We start from the raw sequence: 18,642 nt of genomic DNA, 5'->3' as shown, positions 1-18,642 counted from the left end.
CAGCAGCCGGAGCTGAGCCGGAGCCCGAGCCGGTGCCGCCATGCCCCTGGCCTTCTGCGGCAGTGAGAACCACTCGGCCGCCTACCGGGTGGACCAGGGCGTCCTCAACAACGGCTGCTTCGTGGATGCGCTCAATGTGGTGCCGCACGTTTTCCTGCTTTTCATCACCTTCCCCATCCTTTTCATCGGTGAGCGCGCGCCGAGGCGAGCGGAGGAGGGGAATGGAGAGGCAAGGAGGGAGGAGGAGAAGGGAGCGTCGTGAGCCACACCGCTTGGCGTCCCCTGGCTGCTCAGCGACCGCCGCTCGCCTCCCTTAGGGGTCTCTGGCTCGGTGCTCTGCCCGGTGGTCCCAGCACTCCCAAGCCCGCTCATCCCCTCACTTCTCGGAATCCAATTCCCGCGTCTCCTGGCTCTCCAGGGTGCTCCCCTCCTGTCCTCGCCGAATCCAGCGGACGCCCCTGACCCAGGGGACCCCCAAGTTTCACTACTGCAGAAATGGGGCTGGGATGGGGAAAAGGGAAAGCAGAGGTCTCCGCACGCAATGGAAAGGTCCGGTGGAGGTCGGGCGGCGCCCTCCGTGGCTACCGTAGGGAGTCGGGGTCACCCCTCCCCCAAGGCATCCTCTGACGGTAGCTGCTGGGCCCTTGGAGTTTCCTGCGCTTCGGGGACCGGGATGGATGCCCCGCTAACTTCTGCGCTTCCCGCGGGCTGAGCCAGACCTCTGACAGACCCTGGCCCTGCGATCCCAGGGCGAGGAGAGGCGGGGCCCGGGACTTAGATTCCCTTTCCCTGCTACCTCACCGGGGCGCGTATCCCTGTCGCACAACGTCACAGGCTCCGACCGGCATCAAGCCCGCCACCCTGGTTCGAAAGCCTTAGGCAAAGTTAGGCGTCGCTGCTGGAATTACAGCGCGCGCATCTTCGCTTGGGTCTTCCTCATTGCTCTCCAAGATGTTGAATCCCCCAGGCCAGCCAGCTTTGTTAACTCACAGCGTGTCTTCTGCCTCCTTCAAACTTGTTAATTCACTTTAATTAAAAAAGAGGAAAGCGAAAAAAATTATATACAGCTTCCAGGATGAAGGGAAGATTGTCTCAAAATAAAATTAAAGATTGAATGAATGTAAAACTAATGTTCTCCCATGTAAACTATCACAAAATTCACAATAAAATATTTAAGAAAATAAAAGAGAGAGAGAGAAGGGTTATGAAACAGAAGCAGGGTTACTAGTCATTGACAAACATCTAGGAAGCATATGCAACATATGCTCATAGGTATATCAAAAATTGTACTAATTTAAACCCAATGGCTTATTTACCTCATGTCTTATTTATTGCCTGAGAGGCCACCATATAAAATGGGGTATCCGGCCTATGTGACCCTGGACAGGTGCTGGCTTCATGTGTACCCCTGGGGGAATCCTCACGCACAGGTGTATGTATGTGTATGCTTGCCACCCTCCAAAGTGGATCTAATACATAAACACTCTCTTGGGTCCTCCGCCCACGGCCAGGCCTGCCCACCTCATACCATCTTTCCTTGCAGGATGGGGCAGTCAGAGCTCCAAGGTGCACATCCACCACAGCACGTGGCTCCACTTCCCTGGACACAACCTGCGCTGGATCCTGACCTTCATGCTGCTCTTCGTTCTGGTGTGTGAGATCGCAGAAGGCATCCTTTCTGATGGGTGAGTTACTGTCAGAGGACCCAGGAAAGTGAATCGGCACCAGGGAGCTTCCTGAGAGGCCCATGGAGCCCCCAGCTCACCTGTGTTTTCTAAGTCAGCATCATTTATTAAGAAATGCAGCAACTGTTAACCCAGAATCTTGTGTGTTATAGCTGCTCTATGTAGGACCCTGGAGACAGGAATAAGTAAAATCCAGTTCCTGCCCTCAGTCCAGGAAGGTAACAGGAACACATACCTGAATGCCAAGGCCCAATGTAATAATCCTAGAGCTTACTGTTTGTTGTTAAGTGCTGTCGAGTTGGGTCTGGTGCATAAGGATCCTATATAGGGTTTCTGAGGAGCAGCTGGTGGGTGGGTTTGAACTGCTGACCTTGTGATTTGCAGTCCAGTGCTGATTCTACAGCACCACACCAGGAGTCCTTTAGGGTGCCCCAGCTCCCATGGAAGTTTCCAGGCCTCTTCCACAAGCTGCTGGTGTTATCTTCATGAAGAAAAAAATTCAGTGTCACTCATTCTCACTTAAAACCCTTCATTGGTTCCCAGTTGTTGGAAGATGCAGTCTCAGATCCTCAGCCTTTTCCTCCCAGTCACCCTCATTCCCAGGCCTTCAATGTCATGCCCAACTTCCTTGTGCGGTGCTATCACTGTGACTGTGCCTCGCTGGTGGTAACTCACAGTGGACCCTCTCCTGTACCAGACCACACAGAATCCTTAGTAAGGTCTATTTTCAATTTTAATCCTAGAATGAAATGTGATACGTATAGTTGCAGATTGCTTACATGCAATCTTTCTTAGATTATATGAATACTAACAACAAAACTGTTTTGTAAAAATCTTTCTACATTGAAATACAACATTATTAGTAACTAAGTGAAAGAAAGCCTGTTTTTAATTTTTCCCCTTCCCCTTTATATAGGAGCCCTGGTGTTACAGTGGCTAAGTGTTCAGTTGCTAATTGAAAGGTCAGAGGTTGGAACCCTCTGGAGAAAGGTGGTAGTCTGCTTCCCTAAAGACTTACAGCCTTAGAACCACTGTGAGGCAGTTCTGCTCTGTGCTGTTGGGTTACTGTGAGTCAGAATTGACTCAGCGGCAGTGGGGTTTTGGTTTTCCTGTAATTACTCTTTCATCTAAGAAAATTATTGATATAGGTTCACAGATACTACTGACCAGTAGCGTAGTAGTTACAAGTTGGGCTGCTAATCTCAAAGTCAGCAGTTTGAAACTACCAGCCATTCTGCGAGAGAAAGATGAGACTTTCTGCCTCCCATAAAGATTTACAGCCTCGGAAGCCCTATACAGGATCACTATGAGTGGGAACCAACTCCATGGCACACAACCACCACCACCATAATATTGTAGTTAAAACACCAGAAAATTCGACAAAATCAGCAACTGTAAAAACAGTGGTTGCAATGAAGACTGTGTGTGCTTGTATCAGGTGCAGGCAAAATCACGTGATTTGAAGCAAGACTGTAATTGAGTAATAATGATAGCTTTGACCAGAGCACATTGTTATTGTTGTGTGACTCATAGTGACCCCGTACAGGATTTCTGAGACTTTACATCTTCACAGGAGCAGAAAGCCTCATCTTTTTCCCACGGAGTGGCTGGTGGGCTTAAACTGCAGACCTTATTGTTCACAGTACAGTGCTTATAATTAGAAGGTTCAAAAAGTAAATTTACATAGTTTTAGCCTTGTAGGTATATGGCATATGCAAGCTGAGCTTACAAAAAATGTTTTTGCTAATATTACTAACTGTTGTTGTTGTTAAGTGCCTTCAAGTCGGTTCCGACTCCTAGTGGCCCTATCTGGGGTTCCCAAAGAGCGGCTGAACCCCTGACCTTCTGGTTCCAACCAACCTTGTGGCCCAGGGCGTTATCCTACAGCGCCACACCAGGACTCCATATTACTAACTATAGGATGTTTTTGTAAAAAAATAATAACGTTCTGCTGAAACATTGCACAGAAGTGTTAGAGAAAGTCATTTTGATGTCACCCTCTCTGACAGAGACATCCAGTGAAACCACTGTTCCTGTGGACCTCGCAGCCCACTCCTAAGGCCTCTGCTAGAGCAGGCAGCATGTGTTGTGTGTTAAAATGTATTAATTTGCCAAACTGTCCCCCCCTTAAACAGAAAACCTCTCAAGATTGGAGTCTGGGTCTTATTCATCTTTATATGCAAAATGACAACATTCGATAAACAGTTATTAATTCCTTAGGATTACTGATGAAGCTCAAAGGTCACAGCCTTCGGTATGAGTTACACTTCAATGTAAAGAAAACAAAAATCCTCACCACTGGAGCAATAAACAGCATCTATATAAATGGAGAAAAGATTGAAGTTATTAAAGACTTCATTCTTCTTGGATCAACCATCAACACTTATGGAAGCAGCAGTCAAGAAATCAAATGATGTGTTGCATTAGGCAAATCTGCTGCACAAGACCTCTCTAAAATGTTCAAGAGCAAAGATATCAGTTTGAAGGTTAAGGTGCACCTGACCCAAGCCATGGTATTTTCAATAACCTCAAATACATATGAAAGCTGGACAGTGAATAAGGAAGACTGTAGAAGAATTGGTGCATTTGAGTTTGGTGTTGGAGGAGACTATTGAAAGTACCATGGGCTGCCAAAAGAACAGATCTATGTTGGAAGAAGTGCAGCAAGAAGACCAGAAGGCATATTGCTCCATAACTAGCAGGTGACACGTCTGCCTCCCACTCTTAACACACCTTCCAAAGCTGCACGAATGCTAGAGAGGGAGGGATGCACTGCTGGGTTATAATTAGCTGGAGTGACAGAGGAAAACACCCTGTCTGTGGAAAAGGCAGGCTAGGTCTTCAGCTATGGCTTCTGCTACGTACAAGGGGACTCCAAAAAGTTCGTGGGAAAAAATTCCATTATCTTTTTGGTCCATTTTCCCATGAACTTTTTAGAGCCCCCTCGTATCAGTTATGGGACTTTGGACAAGTCATCCAGGCTTCGTGGACCTTACTTTCTCTCCCTGTAAAATGTGCGAGGGAATCCTTGCCTGGCCTTCATGATGCCTGGGAAGATGAAATTAGCAAATGGAGAGTGCAGAGTAGCAGAGCTCTGAGGAGTAGTAATGCCATTCCAGAACTTGGAGAGCTGAAGGAGTCAGGTCAGGGACTCCCTCTTGCCTGCTGTCCAGCAACCTGTCCTGTATGGGGCGACACCTGCACCTTAGACCTCTCCAGCTCCGTGCAATTGGCATCCTCCACCAAGCATAGTGGTTACAAATAGAGCTGCAAACTGCAAGGTCAGCAGTTCGAAACTACCAGCTGTTCCGTGGGAGAAAGATAAGGCTTTCTGTTCCCATAAAGATTTACAGCCACGGCACATAACAAAAACAACTACCACCTCCGCAGATGCATACTTTTCACCTGGCTTCTGCTGAGCTCCATCTGTGAGCCCATATCTCTGGGCAGGCATGCATGGGGGAAGGTTTAAGAAGGGGGCAAATGGGAGAAGAAGTCATAGACCTGGCCCTTCGTGTCGACTCTAGCTTCAGCTTTCAGACTTGACTGGAAGCTGTGTGGAGGGGAGAAGGCAAGTGGGAAGGGAAACTGGTTAAGGCCAAGATTTTTAATTTGAGGTTTCTTTCATGGTCTCGTTGAAGAATTAATTAAGGCATCTTAAATGTGCAGGGCTTTCCTGTCTTCCTTTAAGTTTCTCTGTGTGATGATCTGAATTCAGAAGCACCAAAGCACAATAGGTTAGTGAGTTGCCTTAGTATCTGGTGCTGTTATAACAGAAATACCACAAGTGGAGACTTTAACAAACAGAACTTTACTTTCTCCCAGGCAGGAGGCTAAGGTAATCACAAATTAGGGTGCCAGCTCTCGGGAAAGTCTTCCTCTTAGTTGGTTCTGGGGCAGTCCATGTCTCTTCAGCTTCTATTCCTCGGCTCCTTGGTGATCCCCTTGTGTCTTGGCATGTCTCTTCTCCCTCTCCGCTTGCTCATTTGATTGTTTAAGCTCATTTATATCTCATAAAGAGCTTAAGATACATTCTACATGAATATTGTCTCATTAGCATAACAAAGAAAACCCAGTCCTAAGTGGTATTATAACCACTAAAGGAGCGTAGTGGTTACAAATCGGGCTACAAACTGCAGGGTCAGCAGTTCGAAACTAACAGCTGCTCCACGGGAGAAAGATGAGGCTTTCTGCTCCTGTAAAGATTTACAGCCTCGGAAACCCTGTACAGGGTTGCTATGGGTCGGAACCGACTCGACGGCACTTAACAACAACAATAACAACAGGGGTTAAGATTTACATTACATATTTTGGGGGGACACAATTCATGCCAAAGAGGGGGTATGCTCCTCATGTGCCTTTTTCTTACAAGGGAGATGATCTCCGCAGACTTTCCTTTCATCTCCTTGACAGGATGGAAGGAATACACAGAGTGGCTATACCAAAAAGAAGTGCTGAATATTCAACCATTTCAAGAGGTATCATAAAATCAAGAACCAATTGTGCTTAGCTACTGCAAGAACAAGCACGTTGTTCACCAGAAGCCATCAAGGCAAGCAACCAAGTCCCTTCAGGACAAACCCTCTTCCAAGACTGAAACTCAAAGGGAACACACAAGCAGGCATGTAAGCTTGCTGGTGACTATGTTGGTTTACTAGTGAGTGGAAGTGGGGGAAAGGCAACAATGAAGATATGGGTTGTGTTTGACCATGATACTATAGACTCCCATCAATCTGGAGATGAGAGAGAGAAGAGGAGGGGCTGGTTGGTCCAAAGTGTGGTGAGACCTGAGGACTCCTAAGCCCATGGAGAAGGACCTAGCCACGGAGGACTACAGCCAAGAGTAAAATGTCCAGCTGATATGAAGTCAGGGGAGATGCACAAGAATGCCCAAAATTTTACCTAGCTTTGATGGTTTGATGATCAGAACTCAAATAAAGGAAGATAAAGAAATTTGATAAAGGAACAACTATAAATTGCTATGATTTGATGAACTTGACCTATACTTATGGATCTAATAGCACAAAATACCAAGTAAAAGGAAAGGAGTCTTCCCATCAAGGATCAATCCTATCCCCTCTGTACACAGGATTGATAGGGATAGACAACTTAGACATTGGCTACCTAAAATGGGGGGCCTGTAAAGAGCAGAGATGTCAGCTTGAGGACTAAGGTGTGCCTGACCCAAGCCATGGTATTTTCAATAACCTCATATGGATGTGAAAGCTGGACAGTGAATAAGGAAGATCGTAGAAGAATTGATGCCTTTGAGTTGTGGTGTTGGAGGAGAATACTTAAAGTGCCATGGACTGCCAAAAGAACGAATAGATCTGTTTTGGAAGAAGTGCAACCAGAGTGCTCCTTGGAGGCCAAGATGGCTAGGCTTCGTCTCTCATACTTTGGACACATTGTCCAGAGAGAACAGTTGTTGGAGAAGGATGTCATGCTGGGTAAGGTGGAGGGTCAGAGAAAAAGAGGAAGACCCCCAATGAGATGGATCAGCCAGGTGGCATCATTGATGGCGTCAAGTGTGGCGGCGGCAGTGAGGTTGGCCCAGGATCGGACATTGTTTCGTTCTGCTGTGCATGGGGTCTCTATGAGTCAGTTCTGACTCGATGGCACCCGACAACAACAACAACAACAACAACAACAACACCATAAAGGCACAAAGTGGCTGGCTTACAAGTTTTCAAGAGGGATTTTAGTTTCAGAGTGTGCAGGGGAAGGTAGAAGTCCCGCTGAATAGTTTTCATCCTGCCTAGATGAAACTGGTGAAAGGAGATGGGGATAAGATTCTTATGATTCAATAGTGAGTAATTGCTATCATGATGAATTACGATGGTCACAACTGTAAAGATAGAAGTTTTGTAATGTAAGGGGAGGAGTAGTTAATCTTACACTCCAGAAACAGAGGACCCTAAGACCATCAAGGGAGAAGAGCATGAGCAGAATGTGGAACCTTTTCCAGAGATGCAGCAACACCAGAGATGGAGGCAGAGATGATGATATGAAGAGATAAAGCAGTTGAGGACTCTAGACTCATAGAAAGAGAAAGGCTGTGTGCTGGCAGCCAGGAGGCAGGCTTGCAGAATGTGCCCTTTGGTTGTTTAAATGATTATATATTCCTGAGTGTTTTTGTGTACATCAAACAGAACAACAACAAAAATGGAATAAAAGTAAATACTGTTGTTGAATGATGATGCCTGGAGGGGATTGTAATCATTGCAATGAAACTTAAGGAAGAAATCCAAGGTGCACTAGAGGCATTGGCAAAAAGCAAGCCTAAAGGAATTGATGTAATGCAAATTGAAATCTTTTAACAAACTGATGCGTCACTAGAGGCACTTATTCATCTATGCCAAGAAATTTGGAAGATGCTACCAGGCCAGCTGATTGGAAGAGTCCATATTTGTACCCATTCCAAAGAGAGATAACCCAATGGAATGTGGAAATCATCAGATAGTATCACATGCAAGTAAAATTTTGTTGAAGATAATTCAAAAGTGGTTGCAACAATGCATCAACAGGGAACTGCCAGAAATTCAAGCCAGATTCAGAAGAGATATCATTGCTGACATCAGATGGATCTTGGCTGAAATCAGATGATAATAGAAATTTGTTTATTTGTGCTGCATTAACTATGCAAAGGCTTTTGGCTGTATGGATCATGACAAACTATAGATAACATTGCAAAAAATGGGTATTCCAGAACACTTAATTGTGCTCATAAGGAACCTGTACACAGACCAAGAGGCAGTTGTTCGAACAGAACAAGGATACTGAAAGGTTTTAAATCAGGAAAGATGTGTTCCAGGGTCGTATTCATTCGCCATATTTATTCAATCTGTATGCTGAGCAAATAGTCCTAAAAAGCTGGACTATATGAACAAAACATGACATCCAGATAGGAAGTAGACTCATTGCCAACCTGCAATATGCATATGATACAACATTGCTTGCTGAAAGTGAAGAGGACTTGAAATACTGATGAAATCAAAGACTACAATATTCAGTGTGGATTGCTCTTCAGTGTAAAGAAAACAAAAATCCTTACAACTGGACCAATAAAATAAGTGCCATCAAGTCTGTTCCAACTCATAGCCATCCAGTATAGGGTTTCCGAGGAGTGGCTGGTGAGTTTGAACTACCAACCTTGAGGTTCAAATGGAACTTGTGGTCCAGGGTTATCATTCAACACCACAGCAGGACAAATAAATAGCAATATAATATAATACATGGAGAAAAAATTGGAGTTGTTAAAGACTTCATTTTGCTTGGCTCCACAATCAACACTCATGGAAGCATCAGTCAAGAAATTAAAAGGACATACTACATTAGACAAATCTACTCCCGTAAAGATTTACACCCTCGGAAACCCTGTACAGGGTCGTTATGGGTCGGAACCGACTCGACGGCACTTAACAACAACAACAACAACTGTAAAAAAACAACACCTCTTTACAGTGTTAAAGAGCAAAGATACCAGTTTGAGGACTAAGGTGTGCCTGACTCAAAGTATGGTATTTTCAGTTGTGTCATACATGTAAAAGTTGGACAATGAATGAAGAAGACTGTAGAATTGATGCCATTGAATTATGGTGTGGGAGAGGAATATTAAAAGTACTATGGACTGCCAGGAGAACAAACAAATTTGTCTTGGACGAAGCAGATCCAGATGCTCTCTAGCCAGGATGGTGAGACTTCATCTCTCACACGTTGGACATATTATCAGGAGAGACCAGTTTCTAAAGAAGAACATCATGCTTGGTAAAGTGGAGGGCCAGTGAAAAAAAGGAGGACCCCCAAGGAGATGGATTGGCACAATGGCAGCAGCAGTGAGTTCAAATGTAACAATATTTGTGAGGATGGTGCAGGACCAGACTGTGTTTCATTATGTTGTGCAGAGAGTCACTATTAGTTAGAACTGGCTTGACAGCATCTAACAACAAAAGCATTAAAATCATTAGTATTGTTTTATGCCACTTGGGGAAGGGTGCCAATGCTGACTTATGCTACTGGTGGTAAATGGAGCTGTTACTAAGTGAACTCCAGTGTACAGAGTCCTGTACTACTAAGGGGCCCCAGCTGTGTTTAACTCCAAGAGACCTGGTTTCAGGTCAGTGGTTTTGTGACTCTGATTGCCAAGATCATCTTCCCTATGCCATCTTCTAAAAGCATGAGCCCAGGGTGAGAGGGCCACAGATTTCAAAGCCTGAACTATGAGCCCTTAGAGCATTGCTGTCTGGACTCCTGAACCCCTTACTTAATGAGCATGTTTGGGGCTGTGGGCAGAGCTATCAGTCTAAGGAGCAGATCTTTGGCCACGATCTGGAGAGCCTCCTATGTGCGGAGCCCAAAACCTGAGACCCCGAGCTGCTTGGCTGAGTACTTAGCATATTACATTGTATCTCTCTTTCTTTCTCAGGGTGACCGAATCCCGCCATCTCCACCTGTACATGCCAGCTGGGATGGCATTCATGGCTGCTGTCACCTCTGTGGTCTACTATCACAACATCGAGACTTCCAACTTCCCCAAGCTGCTAATCGGTAGGGGCAGAGCAAGGGAGAAGGTAGGGGAGGAGTGGGGACCTCAATTCATTTCTTCAGATAATGTGTACTGAGGGCCTACTATGCAATCAGGCACGGTCCTAGGTGCCAGAGATTCAGAAGAGAAGAAGAAAATGCCCCCACCTTCATGGAAGTTAACACTCTGGTGGAGGAGACAGACAGTAAACAAATATAAATAAACAGATGATGGTGATGCTATGAAAAAATGATGCTGGGTAAGAGGTAGAGGATGATGGAGGGGCACAGAGAAGGCCTCTGATAAGAGTGAGCCTGCAGATATTTGGGAGAAGAATGGTCCATGCAGGAGGAGCAGCAAGCATAAACACCTTTTAATAGGAACAAAGAGGCCAACAAAGGGGAGAGTGGTAGGAGATGAAGTCAGAGGCTAGGAGAGGAGCAAGGCAGACTCCTAGGCTTCAGAGCTGAGTGCCTGGTGAGTTGGTACTGACCACTTACATGGAACAGGCCTTTTGGAGGGGAGAGGCAAATCAGATGTTCTGCTTTGGACATGCTGAGGTTGAGATGACAGTGAGACAGCCAACTCAAGTGTCAGTGGGCAGTTGGATAAACACGTTGCCTATTCAGTCATTGGAAGTGGGATAGGGTCAGTGCTAGAGGTACACGTCCGGAAGCTGTGAGGATTTTGTAGGTGGCTGACATTGGATGAGGTCTCACGGTGGTATACAGAAGAGGCCCTAAGTCCAGACTCTGTGGTGTACCAATGTTTAGAGAGGCTCCTGGTGTGGCGCTATAAGATAAGCACTCGACTGCAATGTTAATTTGAGCCACAAGGTCAGCAGTTCAAATCCACCAGCTGCTCCTCGGAAACCCTACACTGGGTCACTATGAGTCAGAACTGACTCAACAACTACAACAACAAGGGCGAGAGTCCAGAAGGAATACCCGCTGTGAGCCTCTGATGCTTGTGACTAAGGTCCCAGGCAGAAGCAATAATGACCTGTTATCAGTGTCAGGGTCCATACACAGATGAGCTGATTTAATTCCCACAGTCCCCCTGGTGATGTGGTTACTACTTCCATTTTACAGATGCTGACATTGGAACTCAGAGAGGCAAAATAGTAATAGTGAACACTCATTGAGCCAGGCACTTTCCTACGTACTTTCCTTACATTAATGTATTTAATCCTTACAACATCCCTATGAGGAGCCATTATCATTTCTGCTTTCAAGTAGAACTACGACTGAGGGTCAGTCAACTCAGCTAGTAAAGGGGCAGAGCTGGGTTTAGATCCCAGGGAGTCTAGCTCCCAAGCAGGCTCTTAATCTTTTCTGAGACTACGTGTCTTAAGTGCCAAACATGTGCCTGGTCCTCACTGCGTACTTGAACCAAAGGTATAAACCCATAAGTCTGCCTCTGTGTTTCCGGATAGATCTGCATGTTTAAGGCCAAGTTGTATATCTGGACGTTAGACTGAGTTCAGACTGTTGTTAAGTGCTGTCAAGTTGGTTCTGATTCATTGTGATCCTGTATTGGGCTTCCAAGGAGTGGCTGGTGAGTTTGAACTGCCGACCTTGCAGTTCAAACAGACCTTATGGTCCAGCTCTTGATTCTACAGTGCCACACCAGGACTATGTGTTGTTAAATCAGACTGAATTCAACAGTCACAGCATCAAAATGACATCAAGTCTGGGACAAGTGAGGGAGCAGTGGGTGTTTTCCAAGCTAATCGCAGGTCCATCTTTCTTTGTAAGGGGGGCAGGCTCCATCAGGGTCACCCAGGTGATCCATTCTACTCAGGGGTTTGATGCATGTGTGGATGGAGATGGGAAGCAGCAGGTTGAGAAAGGGGACATATTAAATCCACGGAGACATATTAAATCCACGCTCCTCATCCACGGAGAACCCTTCATTAATCATTGGGGCCTGACTAACTGGTACCCCAGAAACAACTTGTCTAGGCATCTGACAAGTTACTTGCACTTTCTCCAGCAAGCACATAATATTCTCTTCTCAAAGCATAAATGACCACCCATAAATAGAATGATCCTGCTCCAAGGAGCAAGGACTAACTCCCTCCATTCCCTTTTGCGGAAGTTCTGTTCCTCCTGGGAAAAGGTTCCATAGGGCCAGGAATTCCTGCCCATAGAAATGTGGAGAGAATGCGTCCCATGAGCTGTGTTGAGGAAATAGCTAACTCTCTGAAAGGCTGCTGTCTGTTCACAGATTTGGAGTTCCATAGAAGATAAACTACCATGTGTTTACATTGTCCTATGAAAGAACCATGCTCCTGAAACATTATATGAGGCCAAGGAAATGTTCCATGAGAAAGTCATGTTTGAGCTGAGAACTGCAGTCTGGATGGGAATTAAGGGAGAGCTAGATGCTCCAGGCAGAGTGAACGGCATGTGTGAAAGTTCCAGAAGAATATAGCACATCAGTAAATCTGGGAGCACAACAGAGGGGCAGGAGTGCAGATAGCAGAAGGGAGTTGGACTTTGAAGGCTGGAGTGGCAGGAAGGACCTCAAAGGTCATGCAACTGGCATTCAACTTTCTTCCAAGAGCAAGGAGAAGCCATTGCGAGGTTTTAAAGATGATCATATTATTGCTTTATGGAGGCCAGATTGGAGGAAGATAGGAAACCAATGAGAAGGCTCTCCCGGCGGTCCAGCGGAGAATTGATGGCGATCTGGACTCGGGCCATACCACAAAAGTGGAGATAAGTGGATGAACTCAAGATAGTTAGGAGGTCAAATGGACAGAAAATGGGAATGGACGGATGTGGAGCTGTAGGAGAAGAAAAGGGGAAAGGAGAGAAGAATCATGGGAATTGTGAGCTTAGAACTCACCCACTTCCTTTGTATCAACCACACACTAAACTTCTGTTGAGTATTGTTCTGTCTGCTCAGTCTCCAGCACTGCAGGCTAGGACTGTGGAGATAACCCCTGAGCTTAGTTCTGGGTCCACCACTAACTGTGTGACTGTAGACACACAGTTTTCCATCTGGGCGGGAATAGTAAATCCCTGCCTAAGCCATAAGGGAGCCCTAATAGTGCATTTACTATTTGTACAGCCCAAGGAGCCCTAACCCCACTGCTGCCCAGTTGGTTACAACACATAGTGATGCTGTAGGACAAAGTAGAAGTGCCCCACAGGTGTCCAAGGCTTAGTCTTTGTGGAAGCTGATTGCTACATTTCTCTTGCGGAGCAACTGGTGGGTTTTGAACTGCCCACTGAAAGGTTTAGCAGTCTAGTGCTTTTTTAATCATTGTGGTATCAGGGCTGCCTCTGGGACTCCTAAAGAATCTCCTACAGGGGGACTTATTTAGTTAATTACTGTCTTTTGTTGTTGCCAACTGATAGTGGTTTATGATGAGGGTGGGTTGGGGAATGAGACGTTAGAGATCGATGATGGATGGATGGATAAGATAGGTAGATGGATGGATGGATTGAGGGAGGGAGGGAGAGAGAGCGATAGAGAATCCATGGATAATTTCTGATGTTTGCCTGCTCCAGAGATGACAAGAGTCAAGAGGTCTGAGATCTGGAGGAAATTTTTAACAGCTAATGTCTATAGGAAATCGAGCCTGGTAGCGTAGTTGCTTACAAGTGGGACTGCTAATCACAAGGGCAGTAATTCGAATTTACCAGCTGCTCCATGGGAGAGAAATGAGGTTTTCTGCTCCCATAAAGGTTTACAGCCTCAGAATGAACTCGACGGCACACACCCATCACCACCAATTCTACAGAGCAGGCACTTTGTGTCAGACTTGCTGTGCTAAAAGCTTTCTATACATTGCTCAAAGCAACCTTTCAGGTAACACTATTATTTTTCCCATTTTGTGGATGAGAAAACTAAGGCCTAGATAGGTTAGACAACTTACCCAAGACCACACAGTTCTTAAGTCACAGGATCTGAGCCCAGGTGTTTCTGTCTGCAGGGCCCCGGTTGTAGCCCCTGTACATACTACACTGCTGTATGGTTCTGTGACTCACTTTCTCTGTGCCCCCACCCACCTCCAGGCTCCCTGAGGATCATCATTAAGCTGTGGTGGGCTCCAATCTGGGAGACCCTAACCCTCTCTGTTAGTAGCTTGTCTCAAGTTTGGGCACATCACCTTCTCTCTTTGGGTCTGTTTCCTCATCTATAAAATAAAAGGGCTGGATTAAATGACTTTTAAGTTCTTCTCAGCTTGGAAATTCTACGGCGAAACCATTCTCACACTGAATTTACCTGAGTCTTGATACCTTTGTCTGTGAAATTGGGTGTGAAGGCAGCACTTCCTTCTTAAGGTATTGTAAGGAAAAAGTGAGCTAATGTATTTAAAGTGCTTACTTGGCACAGAGCCTGCAACTTAATTATACTCAAGCAATACTTCTACTGTTATTTATTGTAAGGGAAGTTTGGATGACCAGCCTGACTTAGGAAGCTATTGATGGTTTTGAAATTGCCCTTCATGAATGTTTCCGTGTTTGGTCGTTGTTTTTAAGCTGCACACTCTCATATACTCACACACACACATGTGCACACTCACACCCACAACACATGGTTGTCTCCCACACACCCCTTGCTGACACACTCGTGTGTCTCCTTCCCTTCATTCACGCAAGTGAACATGCACACACAAAGCCCCTGTGCTCACCTGTCTCTCCTCGGCAGCTCTGCTGATCTACTGGACCCTGGCCTTCATTACCAAGACCATCAAGTTTGTCAAGTTCTACGACCATGCCATTGGTTTCTCGCAGCTACGCTTCTGCCTGACAGGGCTGCTGGTGGTCCTCTACGGCACACTACTTCTTGTGGAGGTCAACGTCATCAGAGTGAGGGTAAGCAGAATGTGCCCACCCCAGCACAAAACACCATCTGGGGGAGAGGGTTCTAACCTGTGTCATGCCTGTGGATGGGGCCCCCAACTTGCTTCACAGGCAAGTCCAAGAAGGAGCCTGCTTGCTGTACACCTCGCATAGAGGGGACTTGAGTCCCGGGCTCAGCCAGTGGCCAGCTGCCCTCCACCCGAGGCTCCCTGAGGGGGAAAGAACAAGAGGTGACACCATGTGTTAGCCGTGAAAATTTTTGTGTTAACTCATAGAGGAAAAAAATGTCAGGTAGTAGTTTCTCGGTTATTTATTTTTCTTTCTATGTTTTCATTTTTTTAAGGCGAGAGGGCTTGTTTTTGTTTAGGTCCCTTGACTACTGACCTAAAAGTTGGTGGTTCAAACGTACCAATTATTGCTGTTACAGAAAGGTGTAGCCATCTGTTTCCATAAAGGTTATACCAAGTAAACTATGGAGCACTTCTACTATGCGGTCACCGTGAGTTGAAATTGACTCAATGGGTGACAATGGGTGTGGGTTTTTTGGTGTTTTTGTGTTACTTTACTCATGCAACCATGCACGAACATAAATGAGTAAATGTAATTGCATATGTCTTTTGTTTCATTTTCCTTTTTGCTTTCCCCATTTCTTTCTTTCTTCCCCCACTTTAGATTCAAACCTTCCCTTACAAAGCCTTCATCGTCTCAGGTAACCCAGATTAACAATCTAATTTGCCCTTCTATGCTTTGTTAATATATTATCAGTATAATTCCATATGCCTATCTAGACATATATCTGTTCAGTGTTTTTTCCCTCTGACACAGATAAATATAGAATTTACCCCCCAATATTTCTTTTCTAAAAATGAGATCATATGGTATACAATTTTCTTTTTCTCACCCAACAAATCTCTTAGGACTCACTACAAGTCATTTGGTACAACTCCAATTCATTCTTCTTAATGGCTTCACCGTAACATTCCATGTGGGTGAATGGATTATTCAGTTTTTGTCCTATGAATGGACATTCACTTTGTTGCCAAGTTTTTGCAAATAATGCTCTATTCAGCATATATATATCTTTATGTATTCCTACTTTTATTTTCTGTGGGAGAGATTCTAAGGCATAGAGTGACTAAGTCAAAGGGTCTATGTATTTATAATTGCAATCATCATTGTAGACAGCAAGCCCTCTTCCTACCTCCCAGCCAGCAACGGGGGCTACCACTCTTTTTAATGTCTGCCAGGCTGATGAATACGAAGTACTACTCTAACTTGCATTTTTCTAACTCCTCTGCTTTTAGTTTGTGATTCTCAGGATACAAAGACTGTCTTAGTCAGGGTTCTCCACAGAAACAGAAGCAGTAAGATATATTTAGAGAGAAAAAGATTGATTTCAAGGAATCAGTTCACACAATTGTGGGGGACTGGCAAGTCTAAAATCTGTAGGTCAGGCGTAAGGCTGGAAAACCCTGCAGGCTTGCATCCTGAGGTCAGGAAGAGTAAGGTGAAATTTTGCCAACATATCTATTTATAGTCTAGAGGTAGGTCATGCCCTAGAGGAACTCCCTTTCTGCTCTTAAAGTTTTTAGCTGATGGGTTACGTTATATTACATTGTATTACAGTATGCAAGGAGTCTCCAGCCAGTCTCCTGACCTATTTTCCAGAACCCCCACAATTGCTTGAGCCTGTTCTTTCTCTCTTTCACTGGTGCTAAACTCATTCACATTCCCTGTCTCAGCTGACCCTCACAGCAACCCTGTGATGCCAAATAGTGTTGTGATTGTTGTTAGGTGCCATTGAGTTAAGTTCCGACTCATAGCAACCCTATGCACAACAGAATGAAACACCTGGTCCTGCACCAACCTCACAATCATTGCTACACTTGAGCCCATTGCTGCTGCCACTGTGCCAATCCATCACGTTGGGGATCTTCCTCTTTTTCTCCTACCCTCCATTTTACCCAACATAATCTCCTTCTCCAAGAACTAGCCCCTCCTGATAATCTGTCAGAAGTATGAGAGACGAAGACTAGCCATTTTGACTTCCAAGGAGTATTCTGGCAGTACTTCTTCCAACACAGATCTATTTGTTCTTTTTGCAGTTCTGGTACTTTTAATATTCTCCTCCAAAACCATAATTTAAGTGCATCAATTCTATGGTCTTCCGTATTCACTGTTTAACATACATATGAGGTTATTGAAAATACTATGGCTTGAGTCAGGCACATCTTAGTCCTCAAACTGACATCTTTGCTCTTCAACACTTTATAAAGAAGTCTTGTACATCAGATTTGCCTAATGCAATACATCATTTAATTTCTTGACTGCTGCTTCCATGAGTGTTGATGGTTGATTCGAACAAAATGAAGTCTCTGACAACTTCAATCTTTTCTCCATTTATATGGATGTGGTTTATTAGTCCAGTGGTGAGGATTTGGATTTTCTTTACACTGAGGTGCAACTCATACCAAAGGCTGTGGTCTTTGATCTTCATCAGTATTTTAAGTCCTCATCACTTTCGGCAAGCAAGGTTGTATCATCTTCATATTGCAGGTTGTTAATGAGTCTTCTTCCAATCCTGATGCCACATTTTCCTTCCTATAATCCAGTTTTTCAGATTATATGCTCAGCATACAGATTAAATAAATATGGTGAAAGAATACAACAGCTAGGTCAGACACACACTTTTCCGTATTTTAAACTATTCAGTGTTCCCTTGTTATGTTTGAACAGCTGCCTCTTGGTCTATGTACAGGTTCCTCATGAGCACACTTAAGTGTTCCAGAATGCTCATTTTCTGCAATATTGTCCATAGTTTGTCATGATCCACACAATTGAAAGCCGTTGCAATAGTCAATAAAGCACAGGTAAACATTTTTCTGATATTCTCTGCTTTCAGCCAAGATCCATCTGACATCCACAGTGATATCCCTCATTCCACATCTTCATCTGAATCCAGCTCGAACCTCTAGCAGTTCTCTGTCAATATACATTTGCAGCCATTTTTGGATTGTCTTTAGCAAAATTTTACTTTATGAGATATTAATGATATTGTCTGATGATTTCTGCATTTCATTGGGTCACCTCTCTTTGGAATGGGCACAAATACGGATCTCTTTAAGTCAGTTGGCCAGGTAGTTGGCTTCCAGATTTCTTGGCATAGATGAGTGCCTGCAGTGCTTCAGCAGTTTGTTGAAAGATTTCCATTTGAATTCCATCAATTCCCAGAGCTCGTTCTTTGCCAATGCCTCTAATGCATCTTAGACTTCTTCCTTCAGTAAGATTGGTTCTTGATCACATGCTATCTATTGAAACGGTTAAACATCAAACATTCGGTACAGTGACCATTCAGTGCAGTGAGTTGGTGTAGTCCTTCCATCTTCTTATGATGCTTTCTGCATCATTCAGTGTTTTGCCCATAGAATCCTTCAATACCACAAATTGAGGCTTGAATTTTTTCTTTACTTCCCTCAGCTTGAGAAATGCTTGAGAAACCTTTTGGTTTCTTAACTCCTGGTCTTTCATATTTTGTTATAATATTTGACTTTGTCTTCTCAAGCTCCTGTTTGAAATTTTCATTTAGCTCTTTTACCTCCTCAAATCTTCCCTT

The 18,642-nt window shown here is 44.6% G+C and overlaps 1 protein-coding gene across 2 annotated transcripts in view; it reads left to right on the top strand.

Moving 5' to 3' along the window:
* Positions 1-3: 3 nt before the first annotated feature.
* ABCC8 (ATP-binding cassette, sub-family C (CFTR/MRP), member 8) overlaps positions 4-18,642 on the top strand; it is a 92,843-nt gene continuing 74,204 nt past the window's right edge. Inside the window, exons 1-4 of one of the 2 annotated variants that reach the window (XM_006865795.1) lie at positions 4-188; positions 1,544-1,685; positions 10,111-10,232; positions 14,875-15,041. In XM_006865795.1, the coding sequence (XP_006865857.1) occupies positions 41-188; positions 1,544-1,685; positions 10,111-10,232; positions 14,875-15,041 (579 nt within the window). In that variant the 5' untranslated portion in view covers positions 4-40. The remainder of the gene's footprint in view (positions 189-1,543; positions 1,686-10,110; positions 10,233-14,874; positions 15,042-18,642) is intronic. The other variant, XM_006865796.1, reaches the window with a different exon arrangement.

The sequence above is a fragment of the Chrysochloris asiatica genome, unplaced genomic scaffold (assembly GCF_000296735.1).
Source record: "Chrysochloris asiatica unplaced genomic scaffold, ChrAsi1.0 scaffold00083, whole genome shotgun sequence".
Taxonomy (NCBI): Eukaryota; Metazoa; Chordata; class Mammalia; order Afrosoricida; family Chrysochloridae; genus Chrysochloris; species Chrysochloris asiatica.
Note: the sequence above shows the minus strand (reverse complement) of the source record. Positions and strands in the feature narration are given on the sequence as shown.